Here is a 22,103-nt window from a genome sequence, read left to right on the forward strand (position 1 = left end):
TGGAAATCTTTCTTTACAGGTGGAGTTAAACCTGAAGGACATGAGGATGACCATGAAATGGTGAACATGGAATATGCCTGTGATCACTGCCAAGGAGTTATCATAGGTCGGAGAATGAACTGCAACGTTTGTGATGACTTTGACCTTTGCTATGGATGCTATCATGCAAAGAAATACTCTGACAGGTATTAAAAATGTGGTTTGCTTTCCCCTACATGGCAGAAAGACAATATTTAGTAGCTAAATACAATCAGTTATTCTCATGGTGCTTCCTGCAAAGCTGTTTCTGACATCAGAACATCTCCTTGGTGTCCTTTGGGGAAACAAAAGTAGGACCAGTTTGGCAAAAATGTCTGGAAATCTTCCTCAACCTCTGAAGTCACTTGGTAGCAAATTATTTTCTGGATGTGGCAAGGAAAGCTGCAGAAGGAATTACCATTCCTGTATGACAATCACTGCTGTGGAAAGCAACAGCTTTCAGTGCTCCAGAGGTCATAAAAAACAGGTCCACACTTTTTCTGGAATGTGTTGGGCTTTAAGTGGCTTCCTGTGAAGGTGTTTTGTGTTGACTGACTGTGATGGTCAGCAAAAAACCAGCTGCATTCCTGAATGTCCCTTCTCCTTCCAGCCACTTGCCCACCCACAGCATCACCGTGTATCCCATGGTGACCATCCGGATCAGTGACCGGCAGCGCCTCATCCAGCCCTACGTCCACAATTATTCCTGGCTGCTCTTTGCTGCCCTGACTCTCTACAGTGCAGATCTGGCAAATGGGGAGGAAGTAGAAGGAGAGAAACTGGATCTCCAGGTCCTCAGTCATGCCAGAGTTCTGCAGCATCAGTGCATTCAGCTCATTGGGGACTGCCTGATGAAAGCACAGCATGGAAAAGGTGAGTCAGCTCCTCCTGCTCTGAACAATGCTTTCTACAAGTGTCAGAAATGTCTGTGGTTACTGACTTTAAAGTTTCCAAAGGAAAGGGGAAGCTACTGTGTACTTCACTGAGAATAACTGTTTATGTAGAAAGCAAATGTAGAACCAGTGTCTTTCAGGGTCATTGGAACATGGAAAATAGAGTGCTTGAGAAAACTAATTTTATGCTTACATAAACATTGGAGACAACTTGGCAAGACTCTGGTTGTTTTTTTTTCCATCTTAGCTGTTGTAAAGGGATCAGTCAATACAGCTTCATGTTCTTTTAGTAATGTATCACTGACAGCTGAAAGACAGCAAATAACTTGGTGGAAAAAGTTTTTTGTTCTACATCTCTTGGGAAGAGATTTTTAATCGTGTTTGTGGTATAAATTTCTGGCAGTGGTGTCCATTTGTCTAGCCTGGAAATGGGGGTTTCTGTGGACAATGACCTACTACAGAAAATAGAGTTATACAATAGGGACCTATTTTGAATGTATCAAAAAAGATAGTGGGTAAGAAGTTTGCAGTTCTCTTTTAAACTGTTTTAATTCTGCTTTTTGTCTGTCTTGCCATGCAACAGCTAAATAACTTTCATAACTTTTCTGCTCCCAGGGCTGAAAAATTTAGCTCTTCTCTCCATGTTACCAGAAGATGAGTCCTTCTCAGAGAATGACACTGTTTCAGGCAGCCCTCCCAAAGACAGTGCTCCAAAAAGTCCTGCTGGAGACAGAGCAGGGAAGGGGAGAGATGAGAAACGCAGCACACGCCCTTTGGTGCATCGTAGTGTAAGTACCTGTTATTTCCAGATCCCCTGACATCAGATATGTGATCTGATATTAAACATCTTCAGGTGTTTAAACAGCCTGTTCTGAATGTGGGACTGAAATAAGGGATAGTAATGATTTAATTTGTAGGGAGAAATTGGGGGACAAGGGAACAGTTGTTTTTTTCATTAGATCCTGCTGATGAAAAACTTCTTGTTCTGAACTGATTCACAAAAGTGAATCAGGAGAGGGGCATGTCTGGTTCTTTGTGAAAGGGCTGTCATTTCCCCTGGTTGTTGGCACTGTTGAGTAGGAGTATGAGTTTCCTACAGTTTTATACAGTGTTTAAAACAATTATTGTGTAATAATTTTATGCAGGGAGATATGAGCAAAATAAAAGAACATAATTTAATTGTATGGAAGCTTAAGACATGAATACATCAAGAATTCTTCAGTAGAAAGTTTTGATAGTCAATGAAAAATGTTTGTCAAGTGCAGATGACTGAATTCTTTCCATGCTTGTTCCTGCAGGTATTACATTTTGTTTTAATCTTTTAGCACTTCTGTTCTATTTTTAGGGGAAAGGAGATACTCACAAGGAAATCCAGTCTCCTGCAGAAGATAAAGTAGGAAAACAAGAAATTGAAATCAAAGCTGTCTCTGCAAAGAAAGCTGTTGTGAGACAAGAGTCAGACTTGTCTGTGGATGGGAATGTTCCTGCAGCAGGTAAAAAATGATTTCTCATTTCTCTGTCACAGAAATATCCACTCATCTGCAAACAAACAGCTGTCCTTTTTATTCCTAATCCAGTTTTGCATATTTTCAAATGTCTATGTCTGCTTTGTGAAAACCTGCCAGACATTGCTTTGAACAAATGCCTTGCAGTCTGTTTAAAAGAGTCTGGAAATCAGAGTAGATTTCCACAAATATTTATCCATGTATGGAGATTATAGTCCCTGTTGGTCTAACACAACACTTGTGTGTTCTGATGCACTTGGAACCAGAAAATAAGTGTTCTATCCTGTTAAAGACTGGGGTTGTAAGAACTGTGATAGTTAAATGGATCTGTCTGTAGTACTGTCCTTTATATGATTTTACTAGATAGTATAAATTTCTTTACCTTCTGTTTCAATACACTTTTTATAAAGACTTTATTTTCAAGTTGTAGTAATTATTTTTAGAATTTCTATTTTCAAATTTGGATTATAAAAATTAAGCTATCACTTATTTCATTTATTTTTAATGACACTTAGATGATTTTCTTATTTTGTTTTTATTTACAAAGCAGGTGACTCCCTCTCAGAAGATTCAACACAAAAACCAACAGAGAAGGTTTTAATACCTAGCCAGGAACAAGTTTTTGCTGAATGCTCTCAGAAGAGGATTTTGGGGTTGCTGGCAGCTATGTTACCACCTTTCAAATCAGTTAGTTCTTTTACTTCCATCTGGGTAGTTTTCTAGGTGCCCAAATAACATGAATATAAAATTCATAGGAATTAAATATGAGATATGGGCCCATGTTGCTTACATGTTATGAAATGTGAATTAGAATGTCTTCAGACACTGACATCACTGAGGAATATAAGGTTTGTTCCTGGGTGGGGGGAGAAGGAAGGGAATTTTAATGTATCTGTGAAGTAGTGTGTTAATGTTAGTGTGTCACACTAACAGGCCAAAAACCAAAGCAGGCATGTAGTTTCTCATTCCTTCTGCCTCATTTGAAAGACCTTTAGAAGAGAACAGAAGCTTTTGCATGTGCTGACTTTGACTAAAAATCTTGTGTTCTTTCCCTGCCTCACTGAAATTTTCCTCTCTCCACAGGGCTCCACAATGTCTCTGATCAACCTGGAGCAAATACTTCCACTGATGTTTCATGTTGTTATCTCTAATGCTGGTCACCTGAATGAAACTTATCATTTAACCTTGGGACTCCTGGGCCAGTTAATCCTCAGGCTTATGCCTGCAGAGGTGGATGCTGCTGTGACTAAAATCCTTTCAGCCAAACATAATTTGTTTGTACCAGGAGATGGGTCTACAGTGCCAGAAGGATGGAAGACAACTCATCTTCTGTTCAGTCTGGGAGCTGTGTGTTTAGACAGGTGCTTCTTACCTTAACCCTTAGTTAATCACTGCTGAACATTAATTTTCTTTCATGTGTGCCTCGTGCATAGAGGCTTTTTAACAGAAAGGTTATTATGACCCTGGTCATGGAAGGGGCTTAGAATCTGCAGCCCTGGTTGCAATGGGAATCTTAATTTCCTTCCAGAAGAAGGCTGGATGCTTAAGAGTGGCCTAATTTCATGTGCTTACCTACACAGCGTGTCATGGGGAGTAAGTGAGGTTTGGAAACTGTGAGGAAAACCAAAAATACAGTCCTTTATTTTTTGTTTGACATTAATTCTCTCACATTGTTAGAAATCTCTTGTGTAACTTGGGGAAGGAGGAGGGTGTGTCACATAACTATCATCAGTGCTGAGTTCTGGATGTGGCCCTTCTATGTAAGAGTATTTGGTAGAGAGGTTTTTTATAGTAAAATTTTACTGGAAAGAGCATTGAGGGACAAATACTGAAGATCCTGAGAAAGCTCTCAAGCATTCTGAGGTTAATGTCATGCCTGTTAAATGTGACTTATTTTTTATTGTAGCTGTGTTTTACAGGGAGGGTTCATAAACAAATAGAAAAGATTATGAAATTTCAAAGCAGAATATCCAGAGCATAAGCTGAGGGAAAGGATTTTCTCAAAAACTAACTTTAGTGTAAGAGTCCCTGCAGGTTATTTGTGTGATCCACAGAGTGAGCTGGTGGTCACATACATGGGAAATAAACCTCTTGCTGCCATGCAAACAGAAACTTCTGAGTTCTCAACTAAAATTCAGCGTTAACAGTGGCAATATTCAGACAAACTTTGATTTGAGACTGTAGACCCTCTCAGAAAACAGAACAGTATTTATGCTCTATGGAAAGCAAAGCAGAATTCATGTGTCAGCTGGCACGAAAGCTTCAAGTATTTGGAAAAACAGTTCTGTAATAATTTGAAAGCTGCAGCTGTGACAGATTACCAGTGATAAGCTGTTTTGAGGAAGAATAGCTTCAGATGAGTCTGCAATCAGCCTTCCTAATGCAGCCTGCTCTTGCTTTGCAGTCGTGTAGGTCTGGACTGGGCGAGCTCCATGGCAGACATCCTGCGGTCCCTGAACTCCTCTGCACAGTGGCACCATGTGATTGCAGCTTTCACTGACCACTGCATCAAGCAGCTGCCCTTCCAGCTAAAGCACACCAACATCTTCACTTTGTTGGTGCTGGTTGGCTTTCCTGAGGTAAGTGGCCTGTTGGTCCTAAAGGAAACAAGATTGGTTAGAGCTTTTAGGTATCTCTTTCTAAATTCTACAGATTCCATCAGGGAGCAACCTTTAGAAACTCTCAAAACCTCTCTGTGTGTCAGAGTTCACATCTTTCCACTTGTGCACAATTAACACTGATCTAATGAAGAATAATGGGCTGGTTTTGCCTGGCATTTCTTTGGATGTTACTTATAACTGCTACAAGCAAACCAGCTTCGTTTGTTTCAGTATCTAAAAGGATTTTTGTACAAGAAAACCAATCCATTCTCCATCTTGATGTTCATAACTCATACATTGCCTATGTAATATTAAGTTGGTTGGTGTAGACATTTCCTTTACAGACTCAAACTTCCATTTTCTAGAGATCAGCAAATACCAGGCATCAAGCAGTGGTTCAGCTAAAAAATACAACAGCAAGAATAAGCAAATGTAACATATGTAAATGTAAATAAGACATGGCTGTGTATTTGTGAATAAGTATTCCAGATGCTAACTGAAGTTCTGCTGCTGTTTCAGGTGCTGTGCATGGGCACTCGTTCTGTGTACATGGACAATGCTAACGAGCCTCATAATGTGATCATCCTGAAGCACTTCACTGAGAAAAACAGGGCAGTGGTTGTAGACATCAAAACCAGAAAGAGAAAAACAGGTTCTGTAACATTTTTGTTTTATCAGAGAATCACAAAGTATCTCCTTACAGTTGGTTACAGATACCCAAAAGCAAATGTTACCTAGACCACTGTGCAGGTCTGCAGGGTTTGAATTCCATTATTAGTTGGTTGCCTGACTTTCTGTTCATAGGTTACCAAATTCTGCTTGCAGGTCACTGCCAAATTGTGAAGCTTCTGCAGCAATTATTTCAATTCTCTTCATTCAGAAAAGGATTTAGAAAACTTTTGAGACCATTCTGGTAATTGAGAAGTCTCAGAAATAGGCTTTTGATGAAGCAGTTGTTTCTGTTTCAAGATTTGTGTAGTGCTTGTGTCTTCTCCTTTACAAACCTGTGCTTAATGCTAACTTAAAAACAGTTTGGATATCCCTAAAATTTGAGGCCAAGTGAAACATTTAATATATAACAAATCAGCTGGGTTTTTAGGAGCAAGGACTTTTCTCTTTGTATGACCTAATATTGTGAACTTAATAAAGCAAAGGTTGTCCTAAGATTTGACTACTGAAGTTGTATAAAAGACATTTGGAAAAATCAACAAACTAAACCACTTTTTGATATTGAAGGAAGATTTGAATATAAAAGCTTTCCTTTTTGTTTAACTGTTGACATTTTTAACAGTAAGATCAGCAATATTTATTTCATCATATCAATTGCAGGTCAGATTTTTCCCCATTTTAATTGTACAATACAACATGTGCCACTTTGTGTGCTGTACCTTTAATGTGCAAATATGTGCTGTTAGCAGAAGTGACCTGGGGATTTTTAACTTGCACTGAAAAATTAAATACTTTCTTGACTGTTCAGGGAATCTGTGATAATTTTTCTATAAGATCTTTATTAGAACATAATTGATATAAGGATTTCTCATGTCTCAGCCTACTCACATCTACTAAGAGATGACAACAACGTCATTCAATACGAAGTACTTTTAACTAAATTAAGTGAATTTTTAACCTGAAGCAAGTGAGTTGTGTTTTTTCTCTCTTGTAGTGAAAGACTATCAGTTGATTCAGAAATGTGAGCAAGAAGGCAGTGATTGCCAGGCCCAGCTGAGGCAGTACCTGCAGCACTTTGTCCTCATCTCCAGCCACCTCCTGCAGACCAGCATGGACAGCACCTATGCTGAGGCAGTGGAAACAACTTGGGTCTTGTCACTTGCTCTAAAGGGGCTTTACAGAACTCTGAAGGTACCTGACTCAGAATATGATAGACAAATAAAAATTCATCTTCTACCCTGTGCTACAGGAACCTGGGCATTGACTGAGCACACTGGGGAATTACCACAAGGGCATTTCTGTCACAGCTGGATCCCTTTATGCCTGGAAAATGCTGCTGGCCTTTAAATGGCTTTTCTGAGTCTGAGCTGGAAGTTGCTTTTCTTCTCCTCTGTGGGGGCCAGCCATTCAGGAGAGCTAAGGAAGGAATTCCTAGTGATAACATTTTATGGATATTTTTATGGGTTTTATGGACTTTTCTCAGTCCTGAAGTATTTGAAGAGGAAATGTTATTCTCTTTTTTTGACTGTCAGATCAAAACAGATACTCAGTTACTACTCTGTGCTCTGTGCACATCATAGATGATACCTTAAGGGATTTTAAGTGGGGATTTTTATTTTAGGGAAATGAAAGGAAAAGATTCCCAGTGTTGTTCATCTGGGCAGGAAATTCACCCGAGGCTTTGTGACGAGGCCTCACAAGCATTGTGATGCATTCTTCCTTTTTTAGTTATTTATTTGTGTGTGTCTATGTGTGCAGATTCATGGCTTTAAGGAGATCCAGTCTGCCTTTCTTCAGTCTGGTTTACTCAAACTTCTGGTGAAGAAGTGTAGCAAAGGAACAGGCTTCAGTAAGACTTGGCTTCTCCGAGACTTGGAGGTAAGAAAAGTGATATTTTGTAAAGTCAAGCTTCACACAGTGGCATGAAAAGTTATGGCAGTACACTGCCCTCCTGGGGACTCAGGATTATCTCTAATTAGTCCCTAAAAAACTGTTCAACTGTATCCCTAAATCTCACTCCTTCTGCCCATCATAATCGTGTGGATAATAGACTAAATTCTTTAAAACAGGAGCTGATTTTCACTAATCTGATTTTATTTGGAAAAAAATTTGCAGGATGAGACATTTCTCACCTACTCAGATTGTTTTATGGATTTTATTTAGACTGTTCTTGAAAATTCAGTTCTTCAGTTTAGAAAATCTCTAAGAAAAGCATGACTTGCACAAGGTTTTGCTGCAGTGCAGGTGGGGAGATCAATGCACACATGGGCATATTCTTTCACAGTGGTTGTTAATTGCTGAAAGATGAGTGTGGTTCTACTGTTAGTTATGTTTTATCTTAGGCAGGAGTTGTGTTAATTCATTTTTAGGACTATGATGAAGCCAGAGGTATGTTTTCAAAGGAGAAGGGTGTGTAGGGGCATCACTGGCATTTTGGTGATAGCCACCTTTGCTCTGGTTTTGTCTTGAAATCTTCAAATCTTTGATGTATTGAAATGGTTAATTACTTTCTCAACTTTCTTTGCACTTTCAGCTAATAACTCAAGTTGTCTTTGCAGCAGCATGGAAGGTGTAACTCATTAGTGAAATGGGAAATGGTTTTGTTTTGTGTTTTGGGGTTGTTTTTTTTATTTTTTAGGTGTGCTTCTTTGTAAAATAGCATGTCCAGGTCTGATAATGCTCCTCTAAGATGCTGCTTGCAACCAAACTAATAATACCTACAGCTGTCACACCATATGCTACCTTTTCTCTGTGCAGATTTTGTCAATAATGCTGTATTCCTCAAAGCAAGATATCAGTTCCCTGGCTGAACAGGAGGATACTGAACTGGAAGACAGGGAACAAGATCAAGATGTGGAGCAGCCTGTTGTTGGTCCTGTTGACTCAGAGCAGAACAAACTTGATCCTCTGGAGGGCCTGGATGAAGCCACCAAAATATGTTTCTTGGTATTTAAATTAGTTTACCTCCTTTTGGGTAAATGTGCATTTGCTAGTTGCATAAAACATTTGGTAATTCATGTGGTTGTTTTTCCTCTAAATTTATAGAGCATGGGTCTTTGATTTCAATGCATCATTCTTCAAAGAAAATAAAATAGAACTACAGTAATGAATACTACAAAATCATTATACAGTGCTTTGCTAAATTGCTTTTCATTATTATTAATCCAGATTATTAAATTCAGATAATAAAGTTCATTAATTCTCTACCCACAAAGTGGAAAATAATGCCTAGCTCATCCTTAAAGAAACTCAATCTTTCTTTTCCCCCTCTAATGTGTTTTTGGGGTATTTTTCATTTCTTTTTGCTCCTTGCTCAGATGACACACGATGCTCTTAATGCACCTCTCCACATTCTTCGAGCCATGTACGAGCTGCAGATGAAAAGAACGGATTCTTTTTTCCTGGAAGTTCAAAAGAGGTAGGTGAAAGCAAGCCTGGGTCCAGCAGAGAAACAGTGGTGGGTGAAAATCTAAAATCCTCTCAGTGCTGAATAGAAATTCTTCCAAGGATAAGATTTGGTTTTCATGTGTGAAGAAGTAAGGAAATAAACTCCTGCTAAGTTGTATTTATGGAAGCAAGTCACCATCGTCTCAAACATATCACATGCTCTTCTCTATGAAGATCCACTATGGCTCTGAATTCTGTGAACTGAGGAAGAGTCAAGAGCTCACATGTGGCTTCTGGTACACAAAGCATCTCACAGACACACCATGTTCTCACAGAAATGAGTGATTTTATAACATTTAAATCCTTTGGCTTGTTAGAACAGGGGGACAGCTAACATGATAAAAATAGGCAGAGCTTAATCTTTCCAAAACAGAAGGTGGGAAGATTTAATTGACATTTAATTGCCCTAATAGAGTTTGCCTTACTTTGGAAACACATTTGTGTATTTTTGATTTTCTTTTGCCTCTGTGAAGGTTTGATGGGGATGTAATCACAACAGATGAGAGGATCCGGACGCTGGCTCAGAAGTGGCAGCCCAGCAAACGCTTGAGGCTGGAGGAGCAGAGTTCCAAGGCAGTGGATACAGATATGATCATCTTACCCTGTTTGGTATGGACACCTCTACAAACAGGAGTAATTGGAAAAGAATGAGTTTTGGCATTCAGTAGCTTCTGTTTAGTAACTTCAAACCTGAGAATTTTTTTTAAATCGGAAATAATCTGTTATCAGTGTTTTATGTCAAAATAAATGAACAGGTACAAGAAGCAAGTATTTCTTCCTTGTTATTCCTTCCTTAAGGAAGTGAAAGAATTTGATTCCCAGGTCAGGAGAACAAATTGTGATTGCAGGCTGTAATTTCCTCCCCTTACACAAGAGAGATTTTATCTCATTGCTGTAAGCCTATGCCATGCTACTGTTTTAGCATATCATTGTTATCTTACAGTGAATTCAGCAGAACAAGGAAGCAATGAATTTATCCTGTAAAGCAGACACTACACTCACAAGCTGTAGGTTTTGCATTCAATAGCAGGGACCCACAGCTCTGCTTTATTTTGAGGGCTCACTGCTGCCCATGTGGTGTCACCAGCACAGCTGTTTATCAGTTGCACAGCAAAAGGAAAGGAGCTTCCTGAAGCAGTTTCACATAATTATAAGAAAAAAATAGGCCTTTCAACAGCTTATACAGAGGCTGTGAAATATCCACACCTGGAAATTGTCTAAACTGAACTGGACAAAGCTCTGATTTTGAAGTTCTCTCAACCTTAACCAAATTTGGACCAAGCGATCTCCAAAAGCCCCTCCCAACTTGCTTCATTTCGGGGCAGTTGGTAGCTTTACCTGTGTAGGTGAGCTTCAGTTAACACTTCTGGCTAGAATTCTAAGTGCTGTTTCCACAAATGTATAATGAGGTGTGTAGACACAAACAGTGTTTCTCAGGAAATCTGTAGCTGTGTGAGTGATCCCACTTTTGTGGGGTTTTTTTTGCAAATTCATTTGTTGACTGGTCAGAAAGTGGGATCGCTCACATAAGCAATGCTTTCAAACAAGTAAATGTTTTCAGACTTGCCTTTTTTTTCTTGCAGTCAAAGCCTGTGCTCTGTGATAAAGCAACAGAAGAAACCAATCCTGTTGCTCAGAAACTCATCACCAACACAGAGAGTGACCTGCAGCTCAGCTATGCCAAGCAGCGACGCACCAAGAGTTCCATTCTCCTGCACAAGGAGCTGGACTCCAGGAGTAAAAAGGCTGTGAGGGACTACCTGTATCGTGTGAATGAGGCAATTGCAGTTCTGTATGCCAGGCATGTGCTGGCTTCCTTGTTAGCTGAGTGGCCTGATGATGTGGCAATAAATGAGGAAATCCTAGATCTCAGTGGGCCAGCCCATATGACATACATCCTGGACATGCTGATGCAGCTAGAGGAGAAGCAGTTATGGGAAAAAGTAAGTGGATTTCACTCAGACATGTCAACAGAACCTGTGCCTACATGCCATGAGACTCTGACTGACAAAAATACTTGCAGTTCCTTTTTTCAACTAAATTGAAACTCCAAAATTTAAATTAGTTCTGAAAAAAAACGATTGGAATCTGTCAATGTCTTGATGTGCTGATCTTGTTAACAGAAACTGGAAAAACTAGCTGTGTAGAGAGAACTCTTTCAGTTATGAAAGAGAAATTGGTGAAATAGGCAGTCTAGTTTGAAAATAGACAATCTAGATGGTAATCTAGAGAAATTGGTTATCCAGGCAGTGCCTTTTAAAAGCTTTTCTTAGATTTCTAAAATCTTTTTCTTAGATTTCAATGTGTATGTTGTAATACCTGCTACTCCACTGATGAGCTGCTGGTGGAAGTGATCTTGGAATTACAGTAGAATGTTGTAATGAAAGCATCAGCTCAAAGCAGTCAAAGCAAATCAAGTGCTGGGACTCTTCAAAGAGGGAATGAAAAATAAAGCAGAAGACATTGATATGTCACTGAACCAATACTATGCACTCTTTTGGACTGCAGTGACTCCCTCATCTCAGTAAAAAATTAAGATGCAGTACAAGTGGAAGAGAAGAATGGCAGGGATTATTACAGCCATGGAATAACTTCAGTATGAGGAACCAACTGTTTTTCTTCATTCTGGATCTTTCTCCTGTGGGGCATTGAAGGAGTAATGGAAAAGTCTGTTCCTCTTTCTCTGTAGATTTAAAGCAGTAAATAGCATGCAAAAGTTAAGAGCAAGTATTATTCACTGGCCCTCCCAGTAAAAAAACAAAGGAGTGTCAGATTAAGGTAATAAGTGGCAGGTCCAAAACAAACCAAAAGAACAGGTTCTTGACACAGTAAGTCATGGAAATTGTTGCCCCAGGGTGTTTTTATGGGTTCAGAAAAGGGCAGGATGAACTGATCGAATAAAATCTATTAAGGCACATTAAATGCAGAAGCCTAGCCTTTGTTTTAGGCTGTTATGCAAGTGCAAGGCAAAGAGTGCATTCAGGGAACTGCTACATGCTGCCTTTGTTTTTTAAACTCCTTTTCCCAAGAAGTCAGTTTTTGGCTGGTTTGGAGATGAACCTGCTGGCCTGGGCTGGTGTATGACATTTTTTAGGAGGAGTTAGGAGATGGCAGGTGAAGACATGCAATGAGTTGCTCTGATGGCCTGAAAGGTCCTCAAGTAACAGAATTCCTGATTCAGAGCTTTTATGCAATATTATAAAAATAATAAAAAGGGAGAATCAGGTGGTTCTGAATTATATTTTGTGTGTCCTGACAGATTAAAGGACATTTTTGGGTAGTTGTAAACACACAGCATCTGCTGCTTTCAAAACTTCAGCCATCATTATAATTTCTTTTTATGCACAGAGTTGTACATTATTTTTTTTTTTTTGAAAGCTGAAATATGTGAGCTATTCAAATCAAAACCTGTAGGTATAGAAGGTAAGGGTGCCTGTTTAGTATATTAACAAAGTTATTTATCTCACTTGAATACAGCTTTAGTTTCCTGTCAATTACTTTACGGATTAGCCTTGATTCTAGCAGTTGTGTGAAGAGACATAGCCAATATCATGCTTTTATCAAATAAAGAATGAAAGATCTAGAACAGAGGACAGAATAAGTCTCTTGTGCTTATGGAGATGACATTTGTAAGCATCATTTGTGAATTTATCTTATTTCTTGCTGGTACCTTGATTCCCTCTTCCAAAATACTGCATGGTGGACATGACTCATGTCAGCCATCAGCACCTACAGCTGTAAATGTTCTTTTGACAGTAAATTGTATTTATATGATGTTTCTCCTCCCCAGATTCTCCAGAAAGTGCTGCATGGCTGCAAGGAGAGCATGCTGGGGACCATGGCCCTGACAGCCTGTCAGTTCATGGAGGAGCCAGGGATGGCAGTGCAGGTGCGGGAATCTCAGCATCCTTACAACAACAACACCAACTTTGAGGTAAGGCACCCGTGGATTCCAGTGCATGACTTGAACTTGAAATCACACAGGGGTTGGAGCAGAAGCCTCTTAAAGTTCCATGTGGGTATCTCTGGGACTTCTGTGCTTGAAGTGCTTGTGTATGTTCAGTCTTGCCCTGCAAAGAAATGTGTTCAGTCAGGCACTTTAATGTAATTCTAATTCAGTCATATGAAAAGTGCATAACTTATGTGATTTTACTGTGCATGTATTTGAAGCAGATCATATTTTTAAATGGTTTCAAGGCCTTAATGATCAAATATTTCTACCCTTCCTTCCAAAGATTTGTTTCAGTTGGCGTGTTACTCCCTTGTGCTGTTAGATGAAAGTAGGAGTGGTGTCTTTTTTCTTGTATTTCTCATTTTATACCCCTTCTCTGACACAAACAGTTTCTGATTTTCTTCTCTTGATACTGTTTGAAAGCATTATTCTGATATAGTTTGGTAAGTAATTATTGCCTCAGGGCAGCCTTGGGATTTTTAATTTCCCTGCTGCTCTTACTCTTCTGATTTTTATTTTCAAAATGCATATAACCCCTTAGGTTCTGGCAGTGAGATCAATATCAGCAACAATTACTGCTTTTGAAAAAGGAAAGCATTGCTGGCAATTCATTTGACATGCTTAACAGCTAATGTGAACAATAGGCCATGCCTTACATTTGGTAAATTAGCTCTGGGTGAAAATATCAAAGAGTTTTTTACTCGCACAGATGCTGTAAGATTTTTTTGTATCTCCCTTGCTTGTATGGTGAAAGTGGAGTGGGTTCTGGGCAGTACAAGTGACAGGACACAAAGCTGCTGTGTTTATTTCTCAGGATAAAGTTCACATTCCTGGTGCTATCTACCTCTCCATCAAGTTTGACTCTCAGTGTAACACAGAGGAGGGCTGTGATGAGCTGCTCATGTCCAGCAGCAGCGATTTCCAGCAGGACCGGCACAGCTTCAGTGGCTCTCCACAGAAATGGACTGACTTTGAGCTTCCAGGTGAATATGCACTGATTCAGGTTATACAGGATATTGCTGGGACTCCTGAGAGAAACTCCTGATGAGTTAAATGTGGATGTTCCTGAGATGTGCAGAAAAAAAGCCAATCCTTTCCTTGTTCCACTCTGTTTGCTCTGACGTGCTGCTCATGCATTTGTTTCTGAAAAGTGGCTTATCTGTTGTGCTGTGACCTTTTCTTTCCACTCCTCAGTCAAAGCATGCACTCAGCTACTGGAAACAAATTTGATCTTGATCCTGTTCCAACACAGTCCTTGTTCTGCACGATATTCACTTACATTGTTTATGCCTTGTCTTACTTTCCACAGGAAGCACATTTTTTTATTTAAAGAAAAAAAAAATAAATATGCTTATCTCTGTCTCTGCTCTGCTGCTGCTCTGAGCAAAGAGAGCCAGTGCCAGCACCTTGGCTCCAGCTGGTGCCACAAAGAACAGCTGGAAAAAACCCAGGGTTTGACTGCCAGCTGCACTCTGGGTTCTGTGAGCACATTTGTGAGAGCACAGTGAGGAGCAAATGCCAGGGAGCACAAGGACTGCACAGTCCCCTGCTTCAGATGTTAAACTGTTTTAACCACTGAGCATTGGGGTGCTGCAGGAAGCTCTTGACTTCAAGGACTGTCAGTACCTGTAAAGAGATTTAGGAACTTTCTTAGCAAACCAGTTTGGGTTACAAGGTGCTGGTTTTGGGTTACAAGGTGCTGGTTTTGGGTTACAAGGTGCTGGTTTTGGGTTACAAGGTGCTATTTAAAAGCAGATGTCTGTTCTGTAGAAATAGTCAAGATTTTTGTGAACTTCTATCTGCCTTCTTTCTCCTCCCTGATAGTTGCTGAGGTTTGCCAAGGAGCTGAACTTTGAAGCCCATTGTTTAGAGCAGCCTTGGCTGTGAAATTCGAGTTTCACCTTGCAGAAGTTTATTTCCAACCAAGGCTGTCTGGATTAAGGCTCTTGATTCAAACAGGTTTTAGCTGAAACCAGACATTTAAAGGCTTCTGGGCTTTTCATTTGATTGAAGGGCTTTCTCCTATGAGTAGGAGAGAACACTGTCTCCATTTCATGCTAAAAAGAGAAATTCTTTTATAAATATTCCCTTATAAACCCTAAAAAAGAATTCAAAATTTTTCTTGTTCATTAAACTTTGAAAATTCTGCTTCCCAGTGAAATCCAACCTGCTTGTCCCAGGGTGACAGGCTTTTTCATGGGAAAGATATTTAAAGTTTTAACAGCTCTAGTGTTATAGAGCACAGCAGGTAAGAAGATGTTTTGTGTAGTGTTACATCCAACTACCAGGATTTATCTCTGAATGTGTCTCAAGATGCTGCAATGGCAAAAACCTTTTGAATGTTTTTTTCCATTTAATTTTCTGATCTGTAAAAATTATGCTTTCAAATGCTTTAAACCTTTTGTGCAATGAATTCATGTGTTGTTGTAAAGAACTTGGCTGCCTGTGTAGGGGTTCTTGTTTCATAAATCATAACTGATCCAGTAACACCATTGGAAAAGTGAAGTTACATGTGCAGAATATGGAGTTTCTTTAATTTCCTCTGTTTAGCTGTCAAAAATATAAAAGACATTATCCCTCCTATCCAGTATCTTTAGACAGAGGATCTTTGTGGGTTTTGCTTCAGCCTCCTCTTTGTCACCTGTTCTTTGCATTTCATGGTTACCAAAAAATAAAAGACCACCTTTCTTGAATGAAGACATCTAGAATTAAGTAATTTCAGAGTTTTCATTTAAATTACATTTGAGATGGCAAAACTAACTCAGAGGATAATAATGTGGGCTTTATTCCTTCCCTACACATAGGAGACACGCTCTACTACAGATTTACTTCTGACATGAGCAACACTGAGTGGGGTTATAAGTTTACAGTGACAGCAGGTCATCTGGGAAGGTTTCAGACAGGTAAGAGATGTTCAGAATGTATTGAAAAGGGCCTTTTTTAGTGATTTTGCTGATTTTTGAGAGACTTGTGGTTATCCCTTCTCCTTGACTTAGAATTTGCATTCAGTTTCTTAGAAATAACATGATCAGTTGTTAAAGTTGAAACTCAACTGATGTCTCTTACTTCCTGTGACTTTGGGGTAGAAACACAAACATCTTCACAGAAACTTGGAGATAACAATTATAGTAATGTAATTTGCATCCAAAATCTCATTATATCATAGTAATTACACAGAGTATTTAGTAAACACTCCAGGATGCCGTAATTGGAAACAGAAATAATGGTAATTGCATTTTTCAAAAGTGGTTATCCATTAAAATAAGATGGTTCTGGGTCTATTTTTTAGCATAAGAGGTTTTGTTAGTTTATTTTAGAGTTTAAATATTTTTAATGAAATTGAGGCTGGTGAATAATTTGCTATCAGCAGAACTCTACTGCATGTCATATAATAGGAAGGGCCCGTGGTTTTTTTGCCTTATTTGGGCAAAAATTTAATTTTGGATATGATTCTTTCCAGTTTTTATGTAAGTTTTTCCCCAGAAAAGATTTGCCATATCAGGATGTAATCTAGAGTTATCCCAGATTTTTGTTTACTATTTTAATTCAATACTTGGTGCATGGAGCAAACTGAATATATTAACAGAATATGTCCCTACAACACTGAACAACTATTTGAATTTTATTTATTTTTTTTTTTTCCCAGGGTTTGAAATTCTAAAGCAGATGCTGTCTGAGGAAAGAGTAATTCCTCACCTTCCACTGGCCAAAATCTGGGAGTGGCAGGTGGGGGTGGCATGTCGCCAGACAGGTCACCAGAGGCTGAAGGCCATCCACCTGCTCCTGAAAATTGTGCAGTGCAGCAGCCAGGGGTGAGTGGCTCCACATCCTGCACCAATGGCAAAGGCCAAGGGGACAAAAAGGCATTAAAATGATATTATTTTGAAGCAAAAAAAATCCCAAAAATCCCTTGTGATTTGAAGCAGCTATTCTTAATTTGCCTGTCAGATGTAATTTACAGTGCTTTGATAGCAGGAATGTTTTACTCTCTTTTCTTTCCTGGCCTTTAAAGAAGTCTAATTAATTCAAATGTCATTGTAAAGGAGAAAAAAATCATCAGAAAACAGGACAAAGGTAGATTTCAATTAATTTTCTAGAAATTTATTCTCATTGTATTAGTTATACTGCAGAATTAAGGTAAGGATGAAGTAATAACCTGGTGAAGTGATGGTCTGATTCTCTGTGAAGTAAATAGCTTTTAAATTAGTATTTTCAGTTGTACCACTAAGCCTGTAATTGAGTTTTAGAAGGGATACTTGTCCTTAAGCTTATGTATGTATGGCATGAGTATTTCTAGATGTAAGAGCATTTGGAAAAGTGATTATTTTTTATTTTTAACTGTCACAAATGTATGGCTTTGTTCTCTTATATTTGATTGGGTTTTGGTTTCCCCCCACCTCCCCATTCCCAGAAATGGGCATGGTGGTTACTCACTATTACATCATGATTTCATATAAATTACTTTTTTTTCAGGGACTGTGACCTCACCTTATTGAAGCCACTTTGGCAGCTTTTCACCCACATGGAAAACAATTCATGTCACGACACAGCCAAGCCTGGTATTCTCCTTCCTCTTCATCGTGCACTGGCAGAGCTCTTCTTTGTGACAGAAAACAGAGTTACTGTAAGCCCTTCCTGTGTTTCTATCCCTCCTTTCCTCTGGGAATGACAGAGAATTCAGTGTTACACTAAATGCAGTTTTCCTTTATCCTTCAGAGCTACAGAAATATTAACGACTATCACTTATGGAGTGTGGCAGCAAATTCTAATAAGAGGGGAATTCTGTTACCTTATCCATAACTGGACTTTAAGTAATAGTCCTGACTATTGAGGCCTTAAAGCCACTGTTTATTCTGAGAGGAATTCTGGTTTAATAATTAATTTAAAGGTATTTGCATGTGGCTTTCACTGAGTTGGTTTTGAACTTTAAATATGAGCAGTGTCATGAGCTCATTTCTGTGATCACAAACTGCTTCAGTCTGGGAGAGTCTGCACTTCTCACACCTTTAGTTCTTGGGAACTGCTCTAATGATCAGCATTTTAAAGTGAATTAGTAGAATACCACCTTTGGTAGAAACATTGGTGTTCATTGCATGTTTTCTGGCTGCAGGAGCTTGGATCTCTACAGGAGTATTTGCTTGCCTTAAATACTGAAGATCATCTTCATCGCTGCACAGCACAGGTAGGATTGCACAGCCCCAGGGCTGGGGGGCTCTGGGCTCTTTGTGGCAGACACTGAATGGTTTCTCATTACCCAGTGGAGTTTATAAAAGAGAGATGAATGTGGTCATTACAGTACCTTGACAGGCCTCTGAAAGTTGTGAGTGAACTATGCACAAATGCTTTTCTAGGATATTGGGAAGAAATTCTTCCCATGAGGGTGGGGAGGCCCTGGCACTGGCTGCCCTGTCCCTGGAAGTGTCCAAGGCCAGGTTGGATGGGGCTTGGAGCAATGTGCTTTGGTAGAAGGTGTCCCTGTCCATGGCAGGGAGTGGAATGAAATGATCTTTGAGTTCCCTCTCAACCCAAACCATTCCACAATTCCAGGTTTCTACTTCTGTTTAGTTTCATACCATTTCTTTACACTTTGGGCTTGAGGAGAATTTTTGGTGTGACTTCACTTTTTCTTTTCTCTTCTAGGCCCTGAAAAACATTGCTGCTATCAGCCTTGCCATTAACTATCCAAACAAATCAACAAGTTTCTGGAATGTTTAATACTGGCTCAGGCCTGAGTGCATGGGATAGAGTAGTTTGTCCATAGGACATTGGAACAAACATCTTAACTCCATTCAGGAGAAGTTCCTTCAGCTTCAGTGTATGAGCACTCTGCAGCCTTCCTTCCTTCCTTCCTTCCTTCCTTCCACCTTGATGTAGAATTTGTAAAAGTAACAGCTCACTTCAATGAAAAAGCACATCTTGAAGTAACTCATGCGTCGCCTACAGTTATGTATGCACATATTGTAGCATGTTAGAGTAAACAGAACAATATTGTTTTTTATTCAGAGGAAGTAAAGGAAAGAAGGTAGCTGAAGTATGAGAATGGAATGCCCCACGTTTGTATCATCTGCTCCTGAGGAAACTTGATCCATGAAAGGTGTCAGCTTCAGAAAATGCTGCTGAACTCGGGGTGATGCCATCAGCAGCATCTGTTGTACAGGCAAACCAGAATCTGCTGGCTGCTGCACCAATGGTCCACGCTTGAATCCTGTCATTTTTGCTTTGGAGGCTACTTCCCAAGGAAAAGGATTTCAATTCTTCCCAAACTACAGGTTGTAAAAGAAATTGTGGGTGATTTGCAAAGCAGTTGAAGGATTCCAGTTTCACAAGAGCTTTATGTTTCTCCTGTTCTTTGATTCATTCATTTGGATCACCTGTTCTTACCTTGCTTTATCTCCAATGCATTATTCCAAGTAGCCCATTACTGTAGTGCAGAGAGCAAAGGCTGGCCTTCAGTCACAAGGCAGTGGTGATATGAAGACCTGAAGAACTTAGATGTTTCTCAAAAATCACATCTTTACAAGAAATTACGAGGCTTTTCTTCCTTCAGTTATTTTGATATTAGTGGAGGTCCTTGGCAATGTTGGGAACGTGGACTCCCAGCACTCAGGGTGGGGTTAATGATCAATCCACTCTTATCTTACAGAGCAATAACCACATTTCTCTTAGTGAATATGGAATGAATTGCAGACCTTCTATGCTGAAATAAATCATCTTTCTTCCTGCACAGCAACATTGGTTATTCCCTTTCCAAAGAGTTAAAAAGAACACAGAAAGATTTGGGGTGTATTTTGTGTATCACTGCACAGTTTGTAGAGCTGGCATTGTCAAATATAAATTGAGATTACTTTTAATGCTAATTATTTTCTTCTTCACCCCAACACTGGAGTATGGAAAAAAAAGGCAGCCAAAAGCTCTATCAGTAACTGAATGCAAGTTGTGTAAAGCAGTGGCTCTGTCAGAAGGAAATGTATTTATTGACCCTGCTTGTCCAAAATTTGAGTGGTGCCCAAAATACCAGAGCACAGGAGCCCTGCTTTGGGGAATGTCCTCTGAACTGATGGTCTTATCAGCTGGGACTGGAGTTTTAGGGTGGCCCAATCTCCCTCTGAGAGGGAAACATGCAGGAATGCATCCCTTGGATTTTTTTTTTTAATCTAGTGCTGTAGAGTTTTGTTTTGACTTCTGTTCAGCCAAGTGAGTGCACAGTGATTGCTGAATGTGATTATTCTGCCTGAAATAATTAAAACTGAAGACCAAGAAGCCATGGCCTTCAGGAATGGAGTGGCTCTCTTAGCAAATGAGAATGCCAGGATTCAGGAAAAGTGTTGTAGTGTTTGTGAAAGACTGAAAGGGAGCAGAGAGATGCTGCTCTGAAAGCCCTCCTTGAGCACCCTGAGCTGATTTCCCTAAAGAGCTCAATATGGGAAGGGAATTACCAGGATTGTGGTGTACCTTTAATGCACAGATCATTCTGTTCCCACGGTGTTTGAGTTTGCAGCCTCCCTGCTGGGCTGTCAGAGATCCTGGGGAAACAACTGCTTCACACCTTGGAATTGTCTGCACAGATTCTGGGCACGGGGAGTTGCTCCACCAAAAGGAGATGTTCCTAAGCTGATGTTAGGGAGTTTTGTGGATGGGGCAGGTGAGCACTTGGAAATTGCTTCTCTGGAGCAGTAGGACTTCTATTCACTGGGCATCCACAGCTGAGGAATCATGGATATGCAATGGCTGCTGTGCTGAGCTGTGGCTCTGCCTGTTCAGTCAAAGAAGGTTTTTCTTTTTTTCACATCAGGGATGAAGACTGTAAATAAACCATTCATAGAAGCTGCCACAGCTCTGTCATAGCCACTTTTTTTTTTTTTTTTCTGTTGGACTGTCCTTTTGCTTTCTGGATGAAGACATGAGGCTGCAAGGATGACACAGGAGTGGCCAGAATTCCTTGCTAGGCATTACCACTCAACTTACTCTACCAGCAGTGACTGGCCTCGTGAGTCAGTCCTCTTGCCCTGAAGGAACTGTCTAGGAACAGTGTCCACTAAATATAATTTCTACCCACTAGATGGAACTGAAGGACTGTGACCTGAGTTGACACTGAATCTGTTGCTGCCTTATAACTCAAATCATTAATTATGGATTTTTTAACAGACAAAAAACACTGATTATTTTTTTTTTCTTCTGGTAGCTCTAAAGAAAGAGGAATAGAATACCAATAATGAATATTCATGATCAATCACATTTTGAAAATTATGCAGAAGTTCCAAGTGGATGTGAATGATGCTATTGAATTGTATAAAACTGTCTGGAAAACAGGTATGCTGAAAAAAAAATGTGCCTAATATAAGAAGAACTAAAAAAGTTGTCCTGCCTGAATCACCTATGATGTATTTAAAACAAACCATATTGTTCCTAATGATACATTTAACTTGCTTTCATTAAACACTTAAAAACGAGAGTTTTATAATTTCTTTTCTTACGGGTTTACTACTTTGCAATTTTTATCAGTTGTTTAAGATATATCAGACCTTTAGATTTATTCCAGTTCAGTTCAACATGTAAAAAGAAAGCTACAGATGTGGGTAAAATATGCAAATGAAGAGAAATATATTGTAAAAATTCTATAAAATCAAAAAAAAGTACAACATGGTGTCTGGTTTTCTGTTTGTTTTTCTCCTCTCCTCACTGAATGTTAATGCTGGAGTTTGTAGTGAGATCCAGGGTTTTTCTTGGAATCCTCATTTTCCATGCCTGTGAGCAAACCTGCTTGTCCTCATGTGGTTGGTAAATATCTGATATTACATTGAGCTATGCAGGAACTCCAGACTTCTGGAGTCATCTCTTAAATTCCAGCCCTGCTCTTTACATTCCAGTGGCCTTACCCTAAAAATTCAGTTTTCCTGTTGATATTCACTGTTTTTAGTGCATGTATCTATTTACTCTGAGACCTGAAACACACCTGGAGGCCCCAGATGTCTCCTGTGAAGCTGGGATTTGTATTAGTGGGTGTTAATTCTAATTAGTG

The 22,103-nt window shown here is 39.5% G+C and overlaps 1 protein-coding gene across 1 annotated transcript in view; it reads left to right on the forward strand.

Annotated features, from left to right (window-relative positions):
* The window catches only part of ZZEF1 (zinc finger ZZ-type and EF-hand domain containing 1), a 54,844-nt gene extending 33,121 nt beyond the window's left edge, over window positions 1-21,723 (forward strand). The window contains exons 35-55 of the mRNA XM_033518841.1: window positions 20-185; window positions 629-891; window positions 1,527-1,699; window positions 2,257-2,404; window positions 2,964-3,103; window positions 3,500-3,777; window positions 4,821-4,995; window positions 5,536-5,668; window positions 6,680-6,876; window positions 7,444-7,563; window positions 8,443-8,631; window positions 9,003-9,103; window positions 9,606-9,741; window positions 10,716-11,075; window positions 12,923-13,066; window positions 13,899-14,067; window positions 15,889-15,987; window positions 16,731-16,896; window positions 17,558-17,708; window positions 18,195-18,266; window positions 18,725-21,723. Coding sequence (XP_033374732.1) covers window positions 20-185; window positions 629-891; window positions 1,527-1,699; window positions 2,257-2,404; window positions 2,964-3,103; window positions 3,500-3,777; window positions 4,821-4,995; window positions 5,536-5,668; window positions 6,680-6,876; window positions 7,444-7,563; window positions 8,443-8,631; window positions 9,003-9,103; window positions 9,606-9,741; window positions 10,716-11,075; window positions 12,923-13,066; window positions 13,899-14,067; window positions 15,889-15,987; window positions 16,731-16,896; window positions 17,558-17,708; window positions 18,195-18,266; window positions 18,725-18,799 — 3,455 coding nt within the window. The 3' untranslated portion in view covers window positions 18,800-21,723. The remainder of the gene's footprint in view (window positions 1-19; window positions 186-628; window positions 892-1,526; window positions 1,700-2,256; window positions 2,405-2,963; window positions 3,104-3,499; window positions 3,778-4,820; window positions 4,996-5,535; window positions 5,669-6,679; window positions 6,877-7,443; window positions 7,564-8,442; window positions 8,632-9,002; window positions 9,104-9,605; window positions 9,742-10,715; window positions 11,076-12,922; window positions 13,067-13,898; window positions 14,068-15,888; window positions 15,988-16,730; window positions 16,897-17,557; window positions 17,709-18,194; window positions 18,267-18,724) is intronic.
* Window positions 21,724-22,103: the final 380 nt, after the last annotated feature.

This window comes from Parus major, chromosome 19 (genome assembly GCF_001522545.3).
Source record: "Parus major isolate Abel chromosome 19, Parus_major1.1, whole genome shotgun sequence".
NCBI classification, from domain to species: Eukaryota; Metazoa; Chordata; class Aves; order Passeriformes; family Paridae; genus Parus; species Parus major.